This window comes from Miscanthus floridulus, chromosome 11 (genome assembly GCF_019320115.1).
Source record: "Miscanthus floridulus cultivar M001 chromosome 11, ASM1932011v1, whole genome shotgun sequence".
Taxonomy (NCBI): Eukaryota; Viridiplantae; Streptophyta; class Magnoliopsida; order Poales; family Poaceae; genus Miscanthus; species Miscanthus floridulus.
The window spans coordinates 8,126,977-8,148,470 of NC_089590.1; the positions used below are offsets into that span (position 1 = coordinate 8,126,977).

At 46.7% G+C, this 21,494-nt stretch overlaps 2 protein-coding genes across 2 annotated transcripts; both read right to left on the reverse strand.

The window, feature by feature from the left end:
- Window positions 1-2,225: 2,225 nt before the first annotated feature.
- LOC136491609 (uncharacterized mitochondrial protein AtMg00820-like) lies at window positions 2,226-2,549 on the reverse strand. The gene has a single exon (XM_066487899.1). The coding sequence runs from the start codon at window positions 2,547-2,549 to the stop codon at window positions 2,226-2,228; it is 324 nt and encodes a 107-aa protein (XP_066343996.1).
- Window positions 2,550-5,030: 2,481 nt separating this feature from the next.
- On the reverse strand, window positions 5,031-5,540 carry LOC136491610 (uncharacterized). The gene has a single exon (XM_066487900.1). It carries the CDS (start codon window positions 5,538-5,540, stop codon window positions 5,031-5,033), a length of 510 nt encoding a protein of 169 aa, XP_066343997.1.
- Between the last annotated feature and the right edge of the window lie 15,954 nt (window positions 5,541-21,494).

A 21,494-nucleotide genomic window follows, 5' to 3' on the forward strand; every position in this document is an offset into this window, starting at 1 on the left:
CCCCTGAGCCAGGCGCCATTACGAACCCATTGAAGTACATCATCCAGTACTCATGGGGGACGACTGGGGCCAGGAGCTGGACCTCTTTCCATTCGGTGACAAAGTCCACGAGAGCCTAAGACTTAATAGCGATGCGAGGGATATACATGATGTTGTGGCCCATTAGTTTGAGTGCCCACTTGGAGATTCATCCCACGGCATCGCGGTTGTGGATGATGTCTCCCAGTGGGTATGAAGTGATGACAAAGACTTCATGGTTGGTGAAGTAGTGTAGGAGCTTCTAGGTTGCCATCAGCACGGCGTATAGAAGTTTATGCACCTAGGGGTACTGAACCTTGGCGTCGGTGAGTACATCCTCGATGAAGTATAGGGGTACTGAACCTTGGCGTGCGTCTTTTTTGAGAAGCTTGTAGAGAGGCATCCCCACTCTCCTAGCCAGGAGATGAACTGGCTCAGGGTGACCAATCAGCCGGTGAGCCTTTGTACGCCCTTGACATTGCGTATAGGGCCCATGTTGGAGATGGCCGTGATTTTTTCAGGGTTGGCCTTGATTCTGTATTCGGACATAATGTATCCAAGCAGCTTCCCCTTTGGAACCCCAAAAACACATTTTTCATGATTCAATTTGATGTTGAACCTTCGGAGGTTTATGAACGTTGCGGCCAAGTTCACGATCAGGTCGCAAGCTTGGGCCGTTTTGACCACTATGTCATCAACATAGACAATGATTGTTGGTTTTGGCTGCTCGACTTGGCCAAGCTGGTCGAGCGGGTTAATTTGGTCGATGAAGCATTGTTGCATGCACCATTGATAGGTGGCACTAGCGTTCTTCAGACCGAAAGACATAGTTATGTAGCAGTACAAACCATATGGGGTGATGAATGAAGTTGCGAGCTGGTCGGACTCTTTCATCGCTGTAGAATAATAGAGAGATTAGGGGAAACACCACACACCCAATGTGGGCGGGGGGTGACCTTCATATATATGGCCAATATAGATGAGTGTACATGCAATACATGGAAGGTGCTAATCACACTAAATATAGACTTGCCTAATATACACTTGCCTAATGTACATATCTATCACTCGCCCTCAGTCAAAGCGTCAGGATTCCGGATGCAGAGACTGGACCGAAAATCCTCAAACAGCTGAATCAGCAAACCCTTTGTCATGATATCAGCGAACTGATACTTGGATGGCACATGGAGAACGCGAACCTCGCCAAGAGCCACCTTCTCACGGATGAAGTGGATGTCGATCTCAATGTGCTTGGTACGACGGTGGTGGACTAGGTTGGCTGTCATATAGACAGCACTGACGTTGTCACAGTAGATAACTGTGGCAACCTTCAAGGGAACATGAAGTTCCTGAAGAAGTTGTCGAAGCCAACTGCACTCTACGACCACATGAGCCATAGCCCGGTACTCGGCCTCCGCACTAGACCGGGACACCGTGGTTTGCCATTTGGATGACCAGGATACTAGGCTGTCACCAAGGAAGACGCAGAAGCCTGATGTGGAGCGGCAGGAGTCTAGGCACCCTGCCCAGTCAGTGTCGGAGTATGTAATCAATTTGTCGACAGGCCCAGTGCCGATGTGGAGGCCAGCCGACAGTGTGCCCTTCACATACCGAAGTATGCGCTTGATCAGTGTGAGGTGAGCTTTGCGTGGGTCATGCATGAAGAGGCATACCTACTGCACTACTGCACATCGTACGCTAGGTCAGGGCGAGTATGTGGCAGGGTCAGCGATGGGAGCACCCTTTGAGGCAGAGAGCTTGGCACGAGAGTCAACGGGTGTCGACATAGAGTGACACTCGGCCATGCCTGCCTTCTAAAGAAGGTCCACCGTGGACTGCCGTTGGCTGAGGAAGCACCCGTTGGAGGAGTGAGTGACTGAGATCCCTAGGAAGTGATGTAGCTCCCCAAGGTCCGTCATGGTGAACTCAGAGTGAAGTCGGTCGATGATTCAGTAGAGTAGAGCGTCTGAGGAAGCCATGAGGATGATGTCGTTGACATACAGTAGCAAGTAGGCACTAGTACCACCCTTAGTGAAGACGAAGAGGGAGGTGTCGGTGGCAGAGGCGACGAAGCTGAGCTATTGAACGTACGTGGCGAAACGCTGGTGCCACGCCCGAGGGGCCTGCTTGAGGCCATAGAGGGAGCGCTGAAGGAGACAGATGGCGTCGGGATGCACCGAGTCGATGAAGCTAGGGGGCTGCTGACATTAGACCATCTCATGCAGGTGACCGTGAAGAAAGGCATTCTTCACGTCCAGCTGGTGGATAGGCCACCGATGAGAGGCAGCGATGCTGAGGATGACCCAAATGGTGGCAGGCTTGACGACAGGATTGAACGTCTTGTCGTAGTCAACACCGTGGCATTGGGTGAAGCCGTAGATGACCCAGCGAGCCTTGTGACGAGCCAGTGTGCCATCGGAGTGGAACTTGTGCCTGAAGATCCACTTGACTGTGACCACGTTGGCACCTGGAGGCCAGGAAATGATTCGCCACGTGTTGTTGTCGACAAGATCCTGGTACTCCTCAGCCATAGCCGCGCGCCACTGGGGGTCGGCAAGGGCCCCTCTGTAGTCACAGGGAAGAGGCGAGGTAGTAGAGGAGGCGACGACGTGAGCAGACAGTGGGAAGCCGTAATGATCAATATGCTTCAGCGAGCCTGTCTAGAGGCACGTCACAGGCTGGCTCGAGGTAGGAGGTGGCGGAGGAGGCAGAGGTGTTAGAGAGGCTGCCACAACTGGAGCAGGTGTCGGCTGTACTAGAACAGCGGGCGCCAGTGGGGGAACCTCCACAGCTGGTGTAGAGAGCGGTTTAGGAGCCAGCTCAGGAGCCGGTGCAGGAGCACCAGCATGCCACCGAGTGTAGACCCATAGAGGTGGAGGGCCGGTCGGAGCAAGACTAGCCGAGGCAGTGGCAAGAACCGGGCCAATGTGTAGAATGGTGGGGTCCTCAACGAGTTCCTCCAAGTGAGCTTGGTGTTGCGGTTGCTCAGCGTCGACTGGCAACGGAGCGACCGTAGGGGGCGCCATGGCAGTAGTACGGGGCACCGGCGTGGTAGGACCTGTAAGAAGAAAGTCTAGAGAGCTTGGGAGCACACTGGTGGGGTCAGTACTGAACGGAAAATGCGTCTCGTCGAAGACAACATGATGGGAGATGATGATCTGTCTAGTTGTGAGGTCGAGACACCGATAACCCTTGTGTGAAGAGGGATATCTGAGAAAGACACAAGCGATGGAATGAGGGGCCAGCTTGTGTTGAGAAGTGGTGGTGAGGTTGGGATAGCAGAGGCAACCGAAGACACGAAGAATGGTATAGTCTGGGGGCTGCTAGAAGAGTTGCTCATAGGGGACTCTATGCTAAATGGCTAAGCAGGGGTGCTGATTGAGGAGATATGTGGCTGTAGCTAGCGCCTCTGCCCAGTATTTGGGTGGCATGTGAGCGTGGATGAGAAGTGTGTGGCATATGTCATTTAGAGAATGGATGATACATTCAGCCTTGCCGTTTTGAGGGGAGGTGTAAGGGTAGGAGAGTCATAAGTGAATGCCGCTGGAGGCAAAGAAGGTGGCGAGGGCATTATTAACGAACTCAGTGCCATTATCAGCCTGAACAGCCTTGATAGGAAGGTTGAACTGTGTGTGGACAAAGGCACAAAAATTAATGATGTGAGTGGCTGTCTCAGACTTGTGGACTAGAGGGAAGGTCCAGCAAAAGTGGGTGAAGTCATCGAGGATGACAAGGTAGTACTGTGCACCAGAAATACTAGCAACCGGGGACGTCCAAACATCACAGTGTATAAGCTCAAAGGGTAGAGATGAAACTGAATTGGAAGTTCCAAAAGGCAGCCGCACATGCTTGCCAAGTTGACACGAGTGACACAGAGTTTGAGCTGATTTATTACATGAAATGGAATTATTTTGTCTAAGCAAATGTAGGGTAGCAGCTCCTAGATGACCAAGACGATGATGCCACAGGTCGGTGGAGGTGGCGAGGTTGGCATGTGGCGTGGCAGGGACGATGTAGAGGTCATCGGAACTATTGGAGCGAAGAATCACATGTCTGGTCTATAGGTCCTTAATAGAAAAACCAAACATGTCAAATTCGATAGTGCAATGGTTGTCACGAGTGAATTGGCGAACTGAAAGTAAGTTACGCATTAGAGAGGGGACAACTAGAATATTGCAAAGTGAAAAGGGGGACACGTAGCCTGGTAATGTTGAATTTCCGGAGCAAGAGACAGGAAGATGATGACCGTTGCCAACTGTGATGGATGGGATAGAAGAGGGTTGATGAGAGAGGAGTATACCATCTGAGTTGTGCATGTGGGAGGTGGCGCCAGAGTCCATGACCCAGCCGGAGTTCTGGAGCGCCATCTGGTTCAAAGTGGCGATGAGGCTGGCCTAATTCCACATTGGAGTGGATGGAGATGCTGGAGCAGGACCAAAAACGGTGTGGGCCTGCGGGCTTGCACCCATGAGGCCCTAGCCACTATGAGGGTGCCAGCCGCCAGGGCTGTTGCCCTACTGCCAGCCGCCGGCTAGAGGGGGAACACCGCCCTGGGAGGCCCATGGATTGTAGCAAATCCATGGCCCCAAGGGGCGGTTGCCCCCTTTCTGACCGCTGCTGCTGCCCTGCTACCAGCTTTCACCGGTGCCTTGGCCACACTAGCCGCTCTGTTTCTTGTCGCCCTTGCCTCTCTTGCCACCCGCGGGGCCCTTGGGAGGAGCGCCAGTGGTGACACCAGAGGAGGAGGAGCAGCACCCTAGAGAGGTGCAGGTGGAACCAGAGGCGGCCATCATAGCAGAGGCAGCCGTGGTCTTCTCGTCATTGGCGAGACGCAGCTCTTTGAGGGATAGCATCTCTCACACCTTGGAGAAGGATGGCAGCTCGATAGAGTTGGCGATGTCATCGTCTGTGGTGGTGTAGCGCGGGTTGAGGCCGTAGAGAAGGCTGAGGACGAGCTGGGAGTCCTCAACGGTGTGACCGACATCCCGAAGAGCGGTGGCCTTGATCTTGAGCTACTGGCAGTACTCAACGATCATCGAGTCACCTTGCTTCAAGGAGTGAAACTCCTCAAGTAGAAAGATAGCCTGGGGCGCGTGATTGGAGTGGAAGAGGCCTTCAATCGCCACCCACAGCTCGTGGGCGGACTGGTTCTCATCGGTGATGGCAAGATCAAGAACTGAGTCATCGACGGTGTTCAAGATCCAACCGCGGACAGTGCACTCGGCAATGTCCCACGATGGATCATCAGCGGGAGGAGGAGCAGGCCCGTCGATGTGGGGACAAAGACTGAATTTCCCACACAAGGCCTTGAAGAAGGAAGCCCACTTCGTGAAATTGGGATTCTTCATCTCTAGGGTCACCAGAATGTGTGTCTTTACGTTGATAGTGGTGTAGGGGTGGATGACGACAGCCTGTGTCGGTGGTGGTGCCGCGGCAGCAGCTGCGGCCGTGGCTGTGGCCTCGGCAACGTCGGCGTTGTCAGGCATCATGAGTGGCGGCAGGCACAGGGAGGAGCGGTGCATAGCCTGTGGTGGACGACGGTGTTGGATGATAGCCACCGGGAGAGGTAAAGAGGCAGAAGCAGAAGGTCCAAGATCTAATTGATCGCGGTCTATGATACCATGTAGAATAATAGAGAGATTAGGGGAAACACCACACACCCAACGTGGGGGGTGACCTTCATATATATGACCAATACGACTGAGTGTATATGCAATACATGGCAGGTGCTAATCACACTAAATATAGACTTGCCTAATATACACTTGCCTAATGTACATATCTATCAATCGCGATCTGGTGGTAGCCTGAGTAGGCGTCCAGAAAGGAGAGGATTTTGCATTATGAGGTGGAGTCGACTATCTGGTCTATGAGTGGCAAAGGAAAATGGTCCTTTGGACATGCCTTGTTGAGGTCAGTATAATCAATGCACATTCTTCATTTTCTGGTCTTCTTTTTAACAAGAACAAGATTGGATAGCCAGTCGGAGTGGTATACCTCCATGATGAATCTGTCTGCCAGGAGTTTGGCAACCTCCTCGCCTATGGCCTATGCCTCTCATCGTCAAAGCGACACAGGCATTGCTTGGCAGGCTTTGAGCCTAGGATAAGGTGTAATGCATGCTCAGTGACCTCCCATGGTATGCCTGGCATGTCAGAAGGTTTCCATGCGAAGACATCATGATTGGTGAATAGAAAGTCGGTGAGCTCGCATTCCCTTTTGGCCAGGAGCTGGGTCCCAATCTGCACTGTCTTGGTCAGATCGGTGGGGTCGATCCCAATCGCCTTAGTTTCCTTGAGTGGATGGAAAGCAGTCGAGGAGGTTGGCTTATTGCAGTTTGGGAATGTTGGGGTCGATGATTCTCCAAGCCGAGGGAGCTCGGCTGAGTTGATGACGGCAGTGGTGAGCTCATAATGCTCACGGTTGCACATGTAGGCATACGAAAAGGTGCTACCCACAGTGATGACGCTGTTTAGTCCCAACATCTTCAACTTGAGGTAGGTGTAGTTGGAGATCGCCATGAACTTGGCATAGCATGGCCGCCCCAAGATGGCGTGGTAGGACCCTGGGAAGTCCACCACCTCAAAGGTGAGGACCTCTGAGCGAAAGTTGGCTCGGTCACCAAACATGATGGGTAGGTCGATCTACCCAAGCGGGTATGCCTATGTTCCTAGGATCACGCCATGGAAGGGAGAGCTCACTAGGCGGAGCTCTGACCGGGGGATGCGCATGGCATCGAGGGTGTCAACGTAGAGGATGTTGAGGCCGCTGCCTCCGTCCATTAGCACCTTGGTGAGGCACTTATTGCGTACAATGGGGGTGACGATGAGCGGGTAGCGACCTAGTCTGGCGATGTGGGAAGGATGGTCCCTCTGATCAAAAGTGATTAGAGATTCTAACCAGCTAAGGAAGGAGGGGACAACCATTTCGATGATGCATGCCTCTCTGTAGCGCACTTTGTGCTGGCGCTTGGAGTAGATGGCATCAGATCCCCCAAAGATCATGAGGCATTCCTCAAGATTGGGAAAGCTGTCCCCATCCTTGCCCACCATGCCTCCTTTCATGGTCGCTGCCTCCTCGCCCTTTCCTTCTTTTGGCCCACCGGCCTATCGCAGAAAGCGGTTGAGGAGTTCATAGTCCTTGTAGAGGTGCTTGATGGGGTAGGCATGGTTGGTGCATGAACTCTCCATGAGCTTGTCAAAGTGGTCAGGCTGGCCCTGCTCGGGCTGCTTGCCCATGCGATTGGTTGCGGCGACCAAAGCGGGGTTGGCCAGTCAACGCCGATCCTTCTTATTCTTTTTGCCCCTTTGTGTGGAGGGGCCCTCGTCTTGGTCCTCGCGCTTGACCTTGCCCTTGTCCCAGCCTCCACTAAAGACCACTCCAACCACCTCCTCGTCAGAGGCGTGGTTCGTGGCAATGTCAAGCAGGTCACGGGTGGTACAGGGCTTCAAACAGCTGAACTTGTGGATCAAGGACTCATAGGTTGTCCCGGAGAGGAACGCGCTGATGATGTCTGCATCAACAACATCAGGAAGGGAGTTGCATCATTTTGAGAACCTACAGATGTAATCGCATAGGGACTCATTGGGCTCCTACTGATAGCTCTTGAGGTCCCAGGAATTCCTAGGAAAGACATACGTCCCCTGGAAATTCCTGATAAAGATCCTCTTAAGATCCGCCCAGTCGCGGATGCTATCAGGTGGGAGGAATTCAAGCCATGCTTGAACTTGCTCCCCTATGCAGATGGGAGGTATTGAATGATGAAGTGGTCATCATCTACTCCTCTAGCTCGGTAGGCAAGCCGGAAGTCTTCGAGCCATATACCGGGATTCATTTCCCCGGTGTATTTGGCGATGTTGGTAAGTGGTCGGAAGCACTGTGGGAATGGCGCTCTCTGGATACGAAAGCCAAAGGCCCATGGTCTCAGGCTGTCTAGGCTGGGACTCCGATCGTCGGTCGGTGACCATGCCAGGGGTGCATTTCCTCGCTCTCCTCGATGGTTTGGCCGAGGCCTGTGCCGCCTGCTCTCACTGCCCCTTGATGGACGTCATCATCACGCCGGGCTTGATGCCGATTGTTGATGACGCTGCGAGCGTCTCGGTTTGGCTGGAGCCATTCACGCACAGGTGGTCGGTGCGAAGCGGGCGACGGGTCAGGCTGTGGTGTAGGAGCAGCCTCCTATTCCATGCTCAGTGACTATAGTGGTGAGCGGATGGAGTGATTCAACTAGTGCGCCCCCATTCCCCCAGTGGGGAGAGAGGCCATGAGTCGGTGTCGTGACACAGAGCTCTCCACCTATTGAACGACGGTGATTTCCACTAGCACCCAGAGGTTCTAGTGGATCGCCTGCTCTTGGGGGTCGATAGACTCTGGAAGGCCGCGCAGAAGCATCCCCCTAGCGGTGATGTTCTGGCCAGCTCGAGCGAACTGTGGGGATCGTTCCCCTATCCATGATGTTGCGTTGGACCTAGCGGGCATGACCCTAGGCGCCGCTTACCAGGTTACGTGCGCGTGGCACAGCGTGCTATGCTAAGCGCGCCGGCACAGGTGGCGGCTGGCTCTACCGCCTTTGTCATAACTCCTCGCCGTGCTCCTGCACATGTGCGAGGGCCTCCGCACGAGGGTCCAAAGGGCTGTGAGTCTGTAGAGACAATGCTACCACCGGTGGCTATCCTGGAGTGTCCGCCATAGTGCACTCCTAGGATAGAGGGTGGCTAGGTGCCACGACGTCACTGATGCTGGAGCCGTTGCTTTCAACCTTGTCATCCACGAGGTCATGGAAAGAGGCGGGAGCGTAGCCCGCCATCCCCATGAATTCGGATGTGAGAGGGGGCAGCGTCAGCATTTTTCGGAGCCCCCATGCGTACACATCCATGGGGGACGTGAGGCCATAGGGGAACCAGTTGCATGGTGGTCACGGTAGGGACAACGGGGTCCCTCCGGAGAATTGCGGAAGAGATTAAATAGCGAGTAAAGAACAATAGGTATGTTACTCATAGTGGGGTTTGAGCCCAACATGGGCTTGAAGCGAAGCGCAGGTGTCTCATCGTTGAGGTCACCGGGTGGCCCAGAGCCGACAGAGGGCACTCCTCCTCCGATGGGCGCCAGGGCAAGCGCATCTTCGCGAAGGCGAAGCATGCCGAGCTGGTTGGCGACGAAGTCTAGTCTTCCAAAGAGGAAGATCTGGGATAGCTCGAAGATGGAAGGTACCCACATCCCAACAGGTAGGAGCATGGGAAACTCCAGCGAGCCAAAGTGAATCATATCGCTTGAGCCTATCATGATGAAGATGGCAGAAAGGTGGGCCATCCGATGACCAAAAGCATGAATGTACGACGTCCTCCCCACGGATGGCGCCAACTGTCAGTGCGAAAAGTGACCAACACGTAAATATTTGTAGTTTTGCCATATGTTGTGATCGGATGTGGCCTAGTACTCAATGATATAGGGTTTATACTGGTTCAGGCAACGTGCCCTATGTCCAGTTTGAGTCGGTCAGTGACTTTATTCCTGAGCCCAGGTGCTCAAAGTTTGCTATGGGGTTACAAACGAGTGGGAATAAGATGGGGAGTGTTAGAGGTCCGTTCGGGCTCTGGACTGAAGGGCCGAGAGTGATGGGAGCTCCTATGTACGATAAGTATTGGAACGTATGCTCTATATAGCTTTAGAGTTCTAGAGCCATGAAGCTGTTCGAGTGCTCAGAATGTCTAAAGCTAGCAGAAAGAGAGTCAGAATGATCCGTTGTCTATTGGGATAGAGCGCATCCCATTTTATAGATGAAGGGGATGGCCTTACAAGTTCAAGAGAGAGAGAGAGAGAGTGTGTGTGTGCCCTAGTCTTGTTGCCCATGCCGTTGGGTACAAGACAGTTTCTCGGCACCCACACTACTGCTGACGCCAAGATGCATGTGGCAGGCTCCATCGTGTTCTTCTGGTATGGCAAATGTTGGCGTCTACCATGCTGTAGGACAAATGTTGGTGCCTACAACATTGTTTGTGTTCTGCCATGTCTAGAAGGTTGTCATGGCCTGATAGTACTGTCCTGCAGGTGTGCAGGGTATGGTCCTCGGTATCGCGGTTGACTTGAGCGCCTTACCTTATCTGCTCCATCTGATTTCTTGGGTCCTCACCGAGCGGTCGTCCCCGGCCGGTCGTTCCCAGTTGGCACCGACCGCGCCGGTCGGAGAAGAGCCATAAGCAGAGGTTTGGTGTATTCCTAGTTAGAGAAGCGGGTCGGAGTCGGAAGTGAACGTCGTCCCCTTGTTGACCAGGCCTTCTAGTCGGAGAAGCGGGTCGGAGTCGGAAGCGAGTGTCGTCCCCTCCTTGGCCAGACCTTCCTGTCAGAGAAGCGGGTCGGAGTCGGAAGCGAGCATCGTCCCCTCCTTGGCCAGGCCTTCCGGTCGGAGAAGCGGGTCGGAGTCGGAAGCGAGCGTCGTCCCCTCCTTGGCCAGGCCTTTCGGTCGGAGACTAGATCGCTCTTCCGGCCTGTCTTAGGTATCTGGGCCGGCCCAGGAGTTGCGCGTCGTTCGTAATGCCGTCTGCCGGGTCGAGCTTTTGCTGGGAAGCGGACCCATTAGGGACCCCGGGTTTATGAACCAGACAATATGCGTTCAAAGCGCTAGCCTTCTCGGAGCCAAACATATATTCCTACATGACTACAGAATAAATAAAGTTACAAGGTAGGCAGAGAACACATCTGCAAGGTAATTTAAATTATGGCAATGGTCAAAGTTAACTTGAAACAAAATAGGTTCAAATTGTCATGCTAATGCTAGCTAAAGCAAACTGCGGACAGAGTAAATAACACATCTAAAATCGGGCAGGTTTATGTACTATGCTCATAGGGTAAGAGAAAATTAAAAACCGAAAGCTCTGCCACATGAACCATGGAACTGTCTACTGATGAAAACTGAAAACCACATGACTGAGCACAGGTTTTTATATATGCTGCTTGATTAGTATAGCATCAGAGGATAGGTGTGTTGCCATCCAAGTACACTAAGCTTAAAATATATATAGATACACAGATGGACTACCTCTATGTTCCGTGCCTATAATTTTCTGCCTGTAATCTTCTTTACAAGTTGCTGCTGCTACATTTTAATTAATCATATATGATTACTTTCTTGCACATGTGATGGCCAGCTTGTGCTTGCGCTTGTGCTCAGCTAAAGCAGCAGCATGCATATGCATGGCTAGGAGTAGTTTGGAGGAATGTATTGATAAAAGTAAAATTAGTACAGGCAGCAACATGGGAGCCACTAAGCCAATTACTAAGGAAATGCACATCTGAAGGTTTTGATCTAAGTAAACCTGCACAAATTAGGACATGAATGACAGCAAACTGAACTCACAAACCCTAATTGGATTAATACTACTAGTGAATCAACAGAGCAAGGTCATATAGAGCTAACCTAGTTGGATTAATACTTTTAGTGAATCAACAGAACTTCAATCTTTTATTAGTGAATAAACAGAACTCCATATTTAGAATACGTATATATTGAACTGCACTTTCACATGCATGTGGAGATTTGAACTTGATTTTTTCAACTAAACCTGGTTGACCCAATTGAGTTAGGTTTCGCTATCCGAGCTCACCAGAGTGGATGTATAGGACCTATTCGTAAAAGGAAATCACAGAATTCCACCGTGTAACTAACATGGGAAGGTTCCAGAAGACTACAGGAGGCTCTCTGCTGAGGGATACCACATGTCTCTGACATGTGGGGTCACCCAGCCCCACTGCCAGGCCACCCGGCCCCTAGTAGGCCCACTTGTCAGCCACGTTGCTACGTCGGTTCTCCGCCGCCTCTTAGGGTGCATCTTAGCCATTATTTCAAGTCGGTTTGATCCAAGGGCTGAAGGTTGACGCTTCGGACTATATATTTCTGCTTGCACCCCGCAGAAACCCTAATTCATTACCATGTTCAGATCCTGAGAGCTGAGAAGCCAGAAACCCTAATACACATATCCACTAGGATCAGAGTTAGCAATCAAGAGAAGATTAGTCCTCGATAGGAGCTAGTCTTGTATTAGAAATAGTGAGATAGAGTGAGAGGGAAGAGTTTGGAGGAGTCCCAGTCTGTCGGTGCTCTCTCTATGGCTTGTACCCTGGCGAAATCAAGTTCTTCTTGAGCTTGCTTCTGAGATTTCTCTGGTAATCGACTTCTAATTGAAGTAAGCATCTTGTTCTTTAGGTTTGCGACTCTCTTTTGAGTACTTTAATCCTTGTAGCTCCTGGGTTAAAGTAGTATTCATAGTGTAAGCGTGGTGCTTAGACTTGGTTACTCGTGGATGCACCATATTTTCTGGATCGGTGGTAGCTCTCGATGGTGACCCTTATAGCCTCATTGAATCCTCTGTAGTCCACCTCCCGTTAGTAGGCCTAGCAAGACCTTGTTATTATATGAAACATACTCTGCCTGTGTTTTCTCTAGTAATATCCCTAGAATTGAATAATTGAAGACAAAGCTTACCGAAGTTAGAACTAGAAGACCTTAGTTGTAACCTCTACGCTCCTATTCTCTAGCCTTGGTTGTGAAGTTGGGTTAAGTTAAGACTTAGTTATCATCACTTCCGTTCCTTTGGGTTTGATATAAAACTAGGTTACTCTTGGTGAAGTGCTACAACGGTATAATATCTGTGCGCTTGCGGATTATACTGTGTGCATTAATTTATACCAACAAGCATTTCTGGTGTCGTTGTCGAGGAACGACTGCTGAGTTAACCTTGAGTCTAGGTTATCCTTGTATCATTATTCTTTTATCTTTTCTTTTTCTTTTCTTTTTACCATGGATCTAGAATCCACCCCTATCTACCAATATGCCCACGAGCGCGCACTTACAGCCAGTAGAATCTTCAAAGCCTATCCTAACACCTGACTATGAGCTGCGCCCGCAGTTAATCAACATGGTTCAGGATCAACCCTTTTCAGGCGAAGGTGATGAAAACCACTATTGCCACCTAAATAAGTTTGAGCAAACCTATGCATGCCTACGCATTGCGGGCATGTCAGACAAAACCTTACGACGGAAGCTTTTTCCCTTCTCTTTGACTGGAAAAGCTAAACGTTGGTACAATCTCACCATAGGGAGTAGACAAGGGGATTGGGAAGCCCTATGCTCTAGCTTTTGCTTGCAATTCTTTCCCATCTATAGGGTAGTCAAACTTTGTTTAGAGATTTTATCTTTCAGACAAAAGAAGAAAGAATCTCTAGGCATGGCTTGGGAACGCTTTAATACTCTCATTAATACTGGCCCTGACCTTGCCATTCAAGACACCATTTTTCTTCAACACTCCTATATGGCTCTTAATAGGAAAACCTCAAAGCTTCTTAATATGGCCTCAGGAGGCTTGTTCTTGCATGTCTCCACCAATGCGGGGAGGAGCATTCTTATGAAAATCTTAGAGGACATCCCTGAAGAAGTAGAAGAGAATCCACTAGAAGAAGAATCCCAGATAGCTAAACCCAAATCTTTACCAGACCAATCACCAACCTTAGCTATCCCAAATCTTGAACCACCGGAAAAGGAGAAAACTCCAATTTTGGATTTCATGCTTGAATTCGAGGATGAATTTTTTTGATGAATATGGAAGTACCTTGAATTATCATACCATGAGGAGACCCCAGAAGTCTAGGAAATCATCTCATGTAGAACCTTTAGACCCTTCTGAGGAAGCTTTCCTTAAAAACACTATGAAAGAACTAGTGTCCATTATAAGCAATGAATGGCTAGAAGAATAATAGCTTTCCCCTGATGTGATTTGATTAGATTCACCTTCTATTTCCATCCGTTGCCAAATTAAGAAAGCTCCTTTCGATGCTCTTTACAATCCAATTGTGGGTGTTAATATCATGTCTGCCTCTTTTGCTCATGATTTATTGAAACACATGCCATTAACCCCAACAACAAAGTTATTGAAAAGTCTTTTAGGACACATTCTCCCAAGTTTGGGAATTCTTCATGTCCTCCCTATCCAAGTAAAAGGAACCAAAGTTCATTTGAGCTTCTATTTCTTTGATATCATGGAGTTCGACCTGTTGATAGGACAACCAATTGAAAGACTTATCCAAGAAGGACTAATAGTGAAGTTGAAAATAAGACTTGGGAAAAACTTTAAACTTTCTATACCTATTACTCATTCTATAAATGCTGAGACTGAGCCAATTCCCAAGGAAGACCCAATGGAAGAGGTTAAGGTTGCATCTCTTGATGATTTGATCGAACCTAACCTTGAAGATGATGCCTAGTTCTTAATTGAGGAAGAAGATGAAAATCCTATAGACCCTGACCTCTAGATGAATTGCTAGAACCACATAAGCCCACCATTGAGCTTAAACCCCTGCCTTCTGGTCTTAGATATGCTTTTCTCAATAATGATCAGTATTCTCCTGTGATCATAAGTGATAAACTCTCTCAAGAAGAATCCCTATGCTTGCTAACTGTCCTAGAAAAGCATCGTTTTGCTTTTGGCTACTCGCTTCAAGACCTTAAGGGAATCAACCCTGCTCTTTGCACCCATCGCATCCCTACAGATCCTAACTCTATACCTTCTAGGTAGCCCCAGTGTAGGCTTAATAATGTAATGAGAGAGGTTGTTAAGAAAGAGGTTTTGAAACTCTTGCACGCTAGGATCATCTATCCTATGCCGCATAGTGAGTGGGTAAGCCCTGTTCAAGTTGTGCCTAAAAAGAGAGGCATGGCTATTGTTAAAAATGAAAAGAATGAATTAATCCCCCAAAGAACCATCACTGGATGGCGGATGTGTATAGATTACCAAAAACTTAACAAGGCAACAAAGAAAGATCACTTTCCATTGCCCTTTATTGATGAAATGTTGGAGCGACTGGCGAATCACTCTTTCTTCTATTTCCTTGATGGGTATTTAGGTTATCACCAGATACCGATCCATCTAGATGACCAAAGCAAAACCACCTTTACATGTCCATATGGAATTTATGCTTACCGTAGAATGTCTTTGGATTATGTAATTCTCCAACTTCTTTCCAAAGATGCATGATGTCTATATTTTTTGATATGATTGAAGAAATCATGGAAGTTTTTATGGATGACTTTTCTGTTTATGGAAAAACTTTTGATGATTGTCTTGAAAATTTAGATAAGGTTTTGCAAAGATGTGAAGAAAAGAACTTAGTCCTTAATTGAGAAAATGTCATTTCATGATTAGAGAAGGCATAGTGCTTGGACACTTGGTGTCTGAACAAGGGATTGAGGTAGATAGAGCTAAAATTAAAGTAATTGAACAGTTACCTCCTCCTATAAATATCAGAGGGATCCATAGTTTTCTTGTTCATGCTGGTTTTTACTGCCATTTTATAAAAGATTTTTCACACATCGCTAGACCATTAACAAATCTTTTGGCTAAGGATATTTCCTTTGAATTTGATGATGCTTGTTTGAAATCTTTTAACATTCTTAAGAAAGCACTCATCTCTGCACCAATTATTCAACCCCCTGATTGGTCGCTACCTTTTGAAATTATGTGTGATGCTAGTGATTGTCCATATGGAACTTATGCTTACCGTAGAATGTCTTTTGGATTATGTAATGCTCTAGCTTCTTTCCAAAGATGCATGATGTCTATATTTTCTGATATGATTGAAGAAATCATGGAAGTTTTTATGGATGACTTTTCTGTTTATGGAAAAAGTTTTGATGATTGTCTTGAAAATTTAGATAAGGTTTTGCAAAGATATGAAGAAAAGCACTTAGTCCTTAATTGGGAAAAATATCATTTCATGGTTAGAGAAGGCATAGTGCTTGGACACTTGGTGTCTGAATGAGGGATTGAAGTAGATAGAGCTAAAATTGAAGTAATTGAAAAGTTACCTCCTCCTATAAATATTAGAGGGATCCATAGTTTTTCTTGGTCATGCTGGTTTTTACCGCTGTTTTATAAAAGATTTTTCACACATCGCTAGACCATTAACAAATCTTTTGGCTAAGGATATTCCCTTTGAATTTGATGATGCTTGTTTGAATCTTTTAATATTCTTAAGAAAGCACTCATCTCTACACCAATGATTCAACCCCATGATTGGTCGCTACCTTTTGAAATTATGTGTGATGCTAGTGATTATGCTGTGGGGGCAATTTTGGGACAAACTAAAGATAAGAAGCATCATGCAATTGCTTATGCTAGCAAAACTTTGATAGGACCTCAACTTAATTATGCAACAAGTGAAAAAGAACTCCTGGCTGTTGTTTTTGCTATAGATAAGTTTAGGTCTTACTTAGTAGGAGCTAAGGTGATTTTTTACACTGATCATGCTGCTTTGAAGTACCTGCTCACTAAGAAAGATGCTAAACCTAGACTAATAAGATGGATTTTGTTACTCCAAGAATTTAACTTAGAAATAAAAGATAAAAAGGGAGTAGAAAATTTTGTTGCTGATCACTTGTCCAGAATGCAGTTTGAGAATTCATAGGAACTACCCATCAATGATTCATTGTGGGATGACATGCTCTTCAAGGTCATAAAATCCAACCCCTAGTACGCAAATATTGTTAATTTTATGGTTGCAGGTTATGTACCACCAGGAAAGAACAAAAGAAGCTCATATATGAAAGTTGTCTCCACATATAGGATGAACCGTACCTCTTCAGAGTCTACTCTGACGGCCTACTCAGAAGGTGTGTATAGGTAGAAGAAGGCACAAGATCATCGAATGATGCCAGTCATCACCATATGGAGGACATTATGGTGCATTCCGCACTCATTAAAAAATCTGGCAAAGTGGATTCTTTTGGCCAACCATGTATGAAGACACGAAGGACTTCATCCAGAGATGTGGAGTGTGTTAGAGGCACGAGAATATCAATTCAAGAGATGTCGTGCCACTCACCAACAACCTCTAGATATAGCTCTTTGATGTCTAGGGAATCGACTACATGGGACTGTTTCCAAAGTCAAAAAGCTATGAGTACATCTTAGTGGCAGTTGACTATGTATCCAAGTGGGTTGAAACCATGCCATGCAGAGCCACTGATGCAAAGAACTCCAAGAAAATGTTTGAAGAGACAATATTTCCAAGATTTGGAGTTCCAATGATAGTGATTAGTGATGGAGGCACTCACTTCACTGACAAGAACTTTCACAACTACTTGATGAAACATGGGATCCATCACAATGTCGCTACTCCATACCATCCTCAGACAAGTGGCCAAGCAGAAACATCGAACAAACAAATCAAGAATATTCTATAGAAGACGGTCAATAAGATGGGAATCACATGGAAATATCGACTTCCCGATGCATTATGGGCTTACAAAACGGCCTATAAAACACCATTGGGAATGTTAGCATATCAACTGGTCTATGGGAAGACCTGCCATCTACTTGTTGAGCTAGAATTCAAAGCTCACTAGGCCATCAAGCGATGGAACATGGACTTTGAAGTCGCAGGAACCAAGAGGAAGATGCAACTCTCTGAGCTTGATGAATGGTGTGAAAAAGCATATCACAACACCAAGATATACAAGGAGAGAACTAAAAGATGGCATGACAAGAGGATCAAGGAGTTCGCCCCCAGAGATAATGTATTACTTTTTAATTCCAGGGTCAAATTATTCGGGCATAGAAAACTTCGGAGCAAACGGGAAGAACCATTCAAGGTGATAAGCACTTCATCGCATGGAGCGGTAACACTTCAAAATGATGAAGGTATGTTATTCAAGGTAAATGGCCATCGTCTTAAGATCTTTCTAGAACCTGAAAAACCACCTGAGGATTTGGATGAGGTAGATTTTTTTATTTTACCATAATTTACACCGCTGCCATCCTCCATAACATTTTGTAACGTGAGAATATACTTTTCGGGATTAGATAGGGATAAGAAACCATCGAGAGAAAAATCTCCATGAGGGGGGACCATGTGGGGCCACTCAACCCCACCATGAGGCTACTCGGCCCACCTATCTGTCTACTCGCAACCGGTCAACTCTCTCGTGTTTTCTAGATCCTTCCTTGTTAGAATCCCATAGTTTTTCGCCGCATTCACATATTTCTTCGTTATGAGTCCCTTATGGATAGATCTTGACCCCTACTGCAAGTTGTTCCCCCTATATAAACAAGCCTCTACCTACCTCCATAACCATCCCATCAAAGCCTTCTCCTTCTAATAGCAGCAAAGCTCTCCTTCTCTCTAGTTCCCATGGCCGACAAGAAAATCATCCCCTATGGAGCTAACCTAAACAAGAAGCCCGATGCTCTTACACTAACCATCATTCCACCAGAGGTCACCCCCATTCGCTCAAGCCAATCTTACTACACCCAAGTAGTACGCCAACCGCTGATCGCTCCACCGTCGCCATGTCTACGTCTTGAAGGAAAGCCTCTCCAACAAGAACCGAAGCTAGACATCAAGAAGCTTTTCAAGGTGATGAAGGAGATCTACCTCCTTCCTCCAAAGGATCACAAGGTGCTGACCAGGCTAAAAACCAACAAGTTTAGAGATGTTACTTGTGCGAAGTACCGATCAGTCACCCCTCGTACAATCATTGATGGAGTCTGGGCTATGCTAGAGCAAATCAAGGTTGTTCCTCCTAGGAAGAGAAAGGTGCCATCACCACCTATCCCAAAGGTTGAGAAACGTCCAAGGATGACCATTGCCCTCCTAGAGAAGATGATTGACAACCTCTCCGATGTTGTCTACACCCTAGAATATAGGCTCGATGAGGAACACGTCTACCGTAAGAGCCTACAACACGATCTTAATGCCCTAAATCATTTTGTTGCTAAGATGAAGAAGTGAGAGTTAGTAAAATAGTCAATCTAAGGCACGAGTGTTAGGTTAAAAGTGTGTGATATCGTATGGTTAGGTTTGTCACTTAGCTCAAATATTAGACCAGTTGAAAGTTTGTGTTAGCTAGATAAAAGTTTGTGCTTAGTTTGTGCTTGTATAATAAAGTGCCTTATAAATACGAAGTCTTGTTATTATTACCTGCTCTCTATCTCTATTTTGGATATGTGTTTTGTATCCACATGTTGTGCATAAAGGTGTACATGAAAACAAGTGTGGGGGAGACACACCACGATGACAAGACAAAATTCGATCATGAAAATCACAAAATTTGGAAAGTAATGGACCATGGATCACACACGATGAAGTGGGTCCCGAGTAGACCTTAGAGCAGGCCACCTGGCCTCCCCTATGGACCAGCTGGCCCATCACTATGCCACCTCGCCCCGCACTTTGTCCACAGTCAGGTTTGCGGCCCATACACTCTATTTTTACCTATTTTGCTTTCCATTTCGAACCAAAATAAAAAAAAATTTAATAAACAACTTTAAAACTTGAGAAAAGATTATTATAGTCATGACTTAAGGATAGACTCCCATGTTACGTAAGTTATTGTGGAATGAGATATAGTAGAATAATGAGAACTTGATTCTTGATGTCTCGTTAATTGGAGAATTTTATTTCAAAAAGTAAAATGAATAGCTAAACCTCTCCTTTGTGGTAAGCAATATCCCACCAGAGCCAAACATAATATGATAAACTAGGAAACCCTTCTACATATACTACTTGTATTTGTATTGAGTTTGGTCAAACGTTGTGACCCTTGTTGAGAAACTTATCATGCTCTCAAGATTAAGATCACGTACACTCCAAATATATCTATTGCTCCTACACTGTGAGTACACAACAACATGTTTTCCATCCACCAAAAAATGTTCTACTCCTACACTAGGAATAGATGCAAAAATATGATTGTTAGGATAAATGCTCCAAGTTCTTGTAAATGTCTCTCTTGAAAAGTTTTGATAGCAGAAAAGAGGCATGGGCTATGCAAAAGTTATTCATAAAAAAGTATTCAAAAAAATGGACAAGTGTCCGAGATATCTAAAACAATGGGTACTTAGATGCCTACCTAAAAAAAGAAGAAAGAAGATGAATAAGATAGCCCATGTTTTTCTTGCAAAGTTTTCCAAGTTTCAAACAAGAGAGACAGGTTTCAAGGAGCATAGTAGAATTAGGATAGCCACCATATCCATATCCACACACATGCACATCTTGATCTAAGAGTATGATATTTTTCTCCTTAGATCTTTGTTTTGACTTTACAATATATGCAATGCAAGTATGTTTTCATATTCATCCCTACCTGTGCTCCACATAAAGCTTTAAAAAGTAGGTAAAAAGAAGGCAAAATTATCATTGCCTTGGTGAGGATCCAAAAATACTACATATATTGAGTGATTTGAGAGAACCACAAGAGGAGAAGGTAAGCTATGCTTTGTTTTAAAAAATCTTAAAATGTTTCTCCAATTGACTTGACTGAAGGAAGATGGTGATTTGTTTCCAGCTGTTCCACTCTTCAAACGCCCAAAGTTTCATGTTCGACACTTTGAAATCCTGCAGTGCATGAATGGTTGGGAATGGTTTTATGTTGATGCCTTACCCCAAGGTTATGTCTTGAGTAATCCGTCCTTTTATCAAGGATGAGTAAAAGCCTAAGTGTGGGGGAGTTTGCTGACGGTAGTTAACATTCATCACAAACCGTCAATATAACTTGCAAAAATGGCTAAAATAGATCACCAACATAGACTTTGGGGGTTTAAACTGACAAATTCCACAAGTTTTGGTGAATCTGTGTTTCCAGCAGGATTTAATCAGAAAACCACCAAGGAGGACCTATTCGTAAAAGGAAATCATAGAATTACGCCGCGTAACCAACATGGGAAGGTTCCATAAGACTCTAGGAGGCTCTCCATCGAGGGAGACCACATGTCTTTGACATGTGGGGCTACCCGGCCCCACTGCCAGGCCATCCGGCCCCTGGTGGGCCCACCTGTTAGCCACATTGCTACGTTAGTTCTCCACCGCCTCCTAGGGTGCATCTCAGCCGTTATTTCTAGTCGGTTTAATCTAAGGGCTGAATATTGATGCTCTAGGCTATATATATATATATATATATATATATATATATATATATCTGCCTACACCCCCTAGAAACCCTAATTTATTACCATGTTCAGATCCTAAGAGCTGAGAAGCCAGAAACCCTAATCCACATATCCACCAGGATCAGAGCTAGCAATCAAGAAAAGATTAGTCCTCGATAGGATCTAGTCTTATATTAGAAATAGTGAGATAGAGTAAGAGGGAAGAGTTTGGGGGAGTCTCAGTCTATCAGTGCTCTCTCTACGACTTGTACCCTAGCGGAATCAAGTTCTTCTTGAGCTTGCTTCTGAGATTTCTCTAGTAATTGACTTCTAATTCAAGTAAGCATCTTGTTCATATTGTTCTTCAGGTTTGTGAGTCTCTTTTGAGTACTTTAATCCTTGTGGCTCCTGGGTTAAAGTAGTATTCATAGTATAAGCGTGGTGCTTAGACTTGGTTACTCGTGGATGTACCCTATTTTCTAGATCGATGGTAGCTCACGAGGGTGACTCTTATAATCTTGTTGAATCCTCTGTAGTCCACCTCCCGTTAGTAGGCCTAGCAAG

Excerpts from the sequence above, each read along its gene's own strand:
- LOC136491609 (XM_066487899.1), bottom strand. The coding sequence starts at position 2,549 with ATGGCTGAGGAGTACCAGGATCTTGTCGACAACAACACGTGGCGAATC.
- LOC136491610 (XM_066487900.1), bottom strand. The coding sequence starts at position 5,540 with ATGCACCGCTCCTCCCTGTGCCTGCCGCCACTCATGATGCCTGACAAC.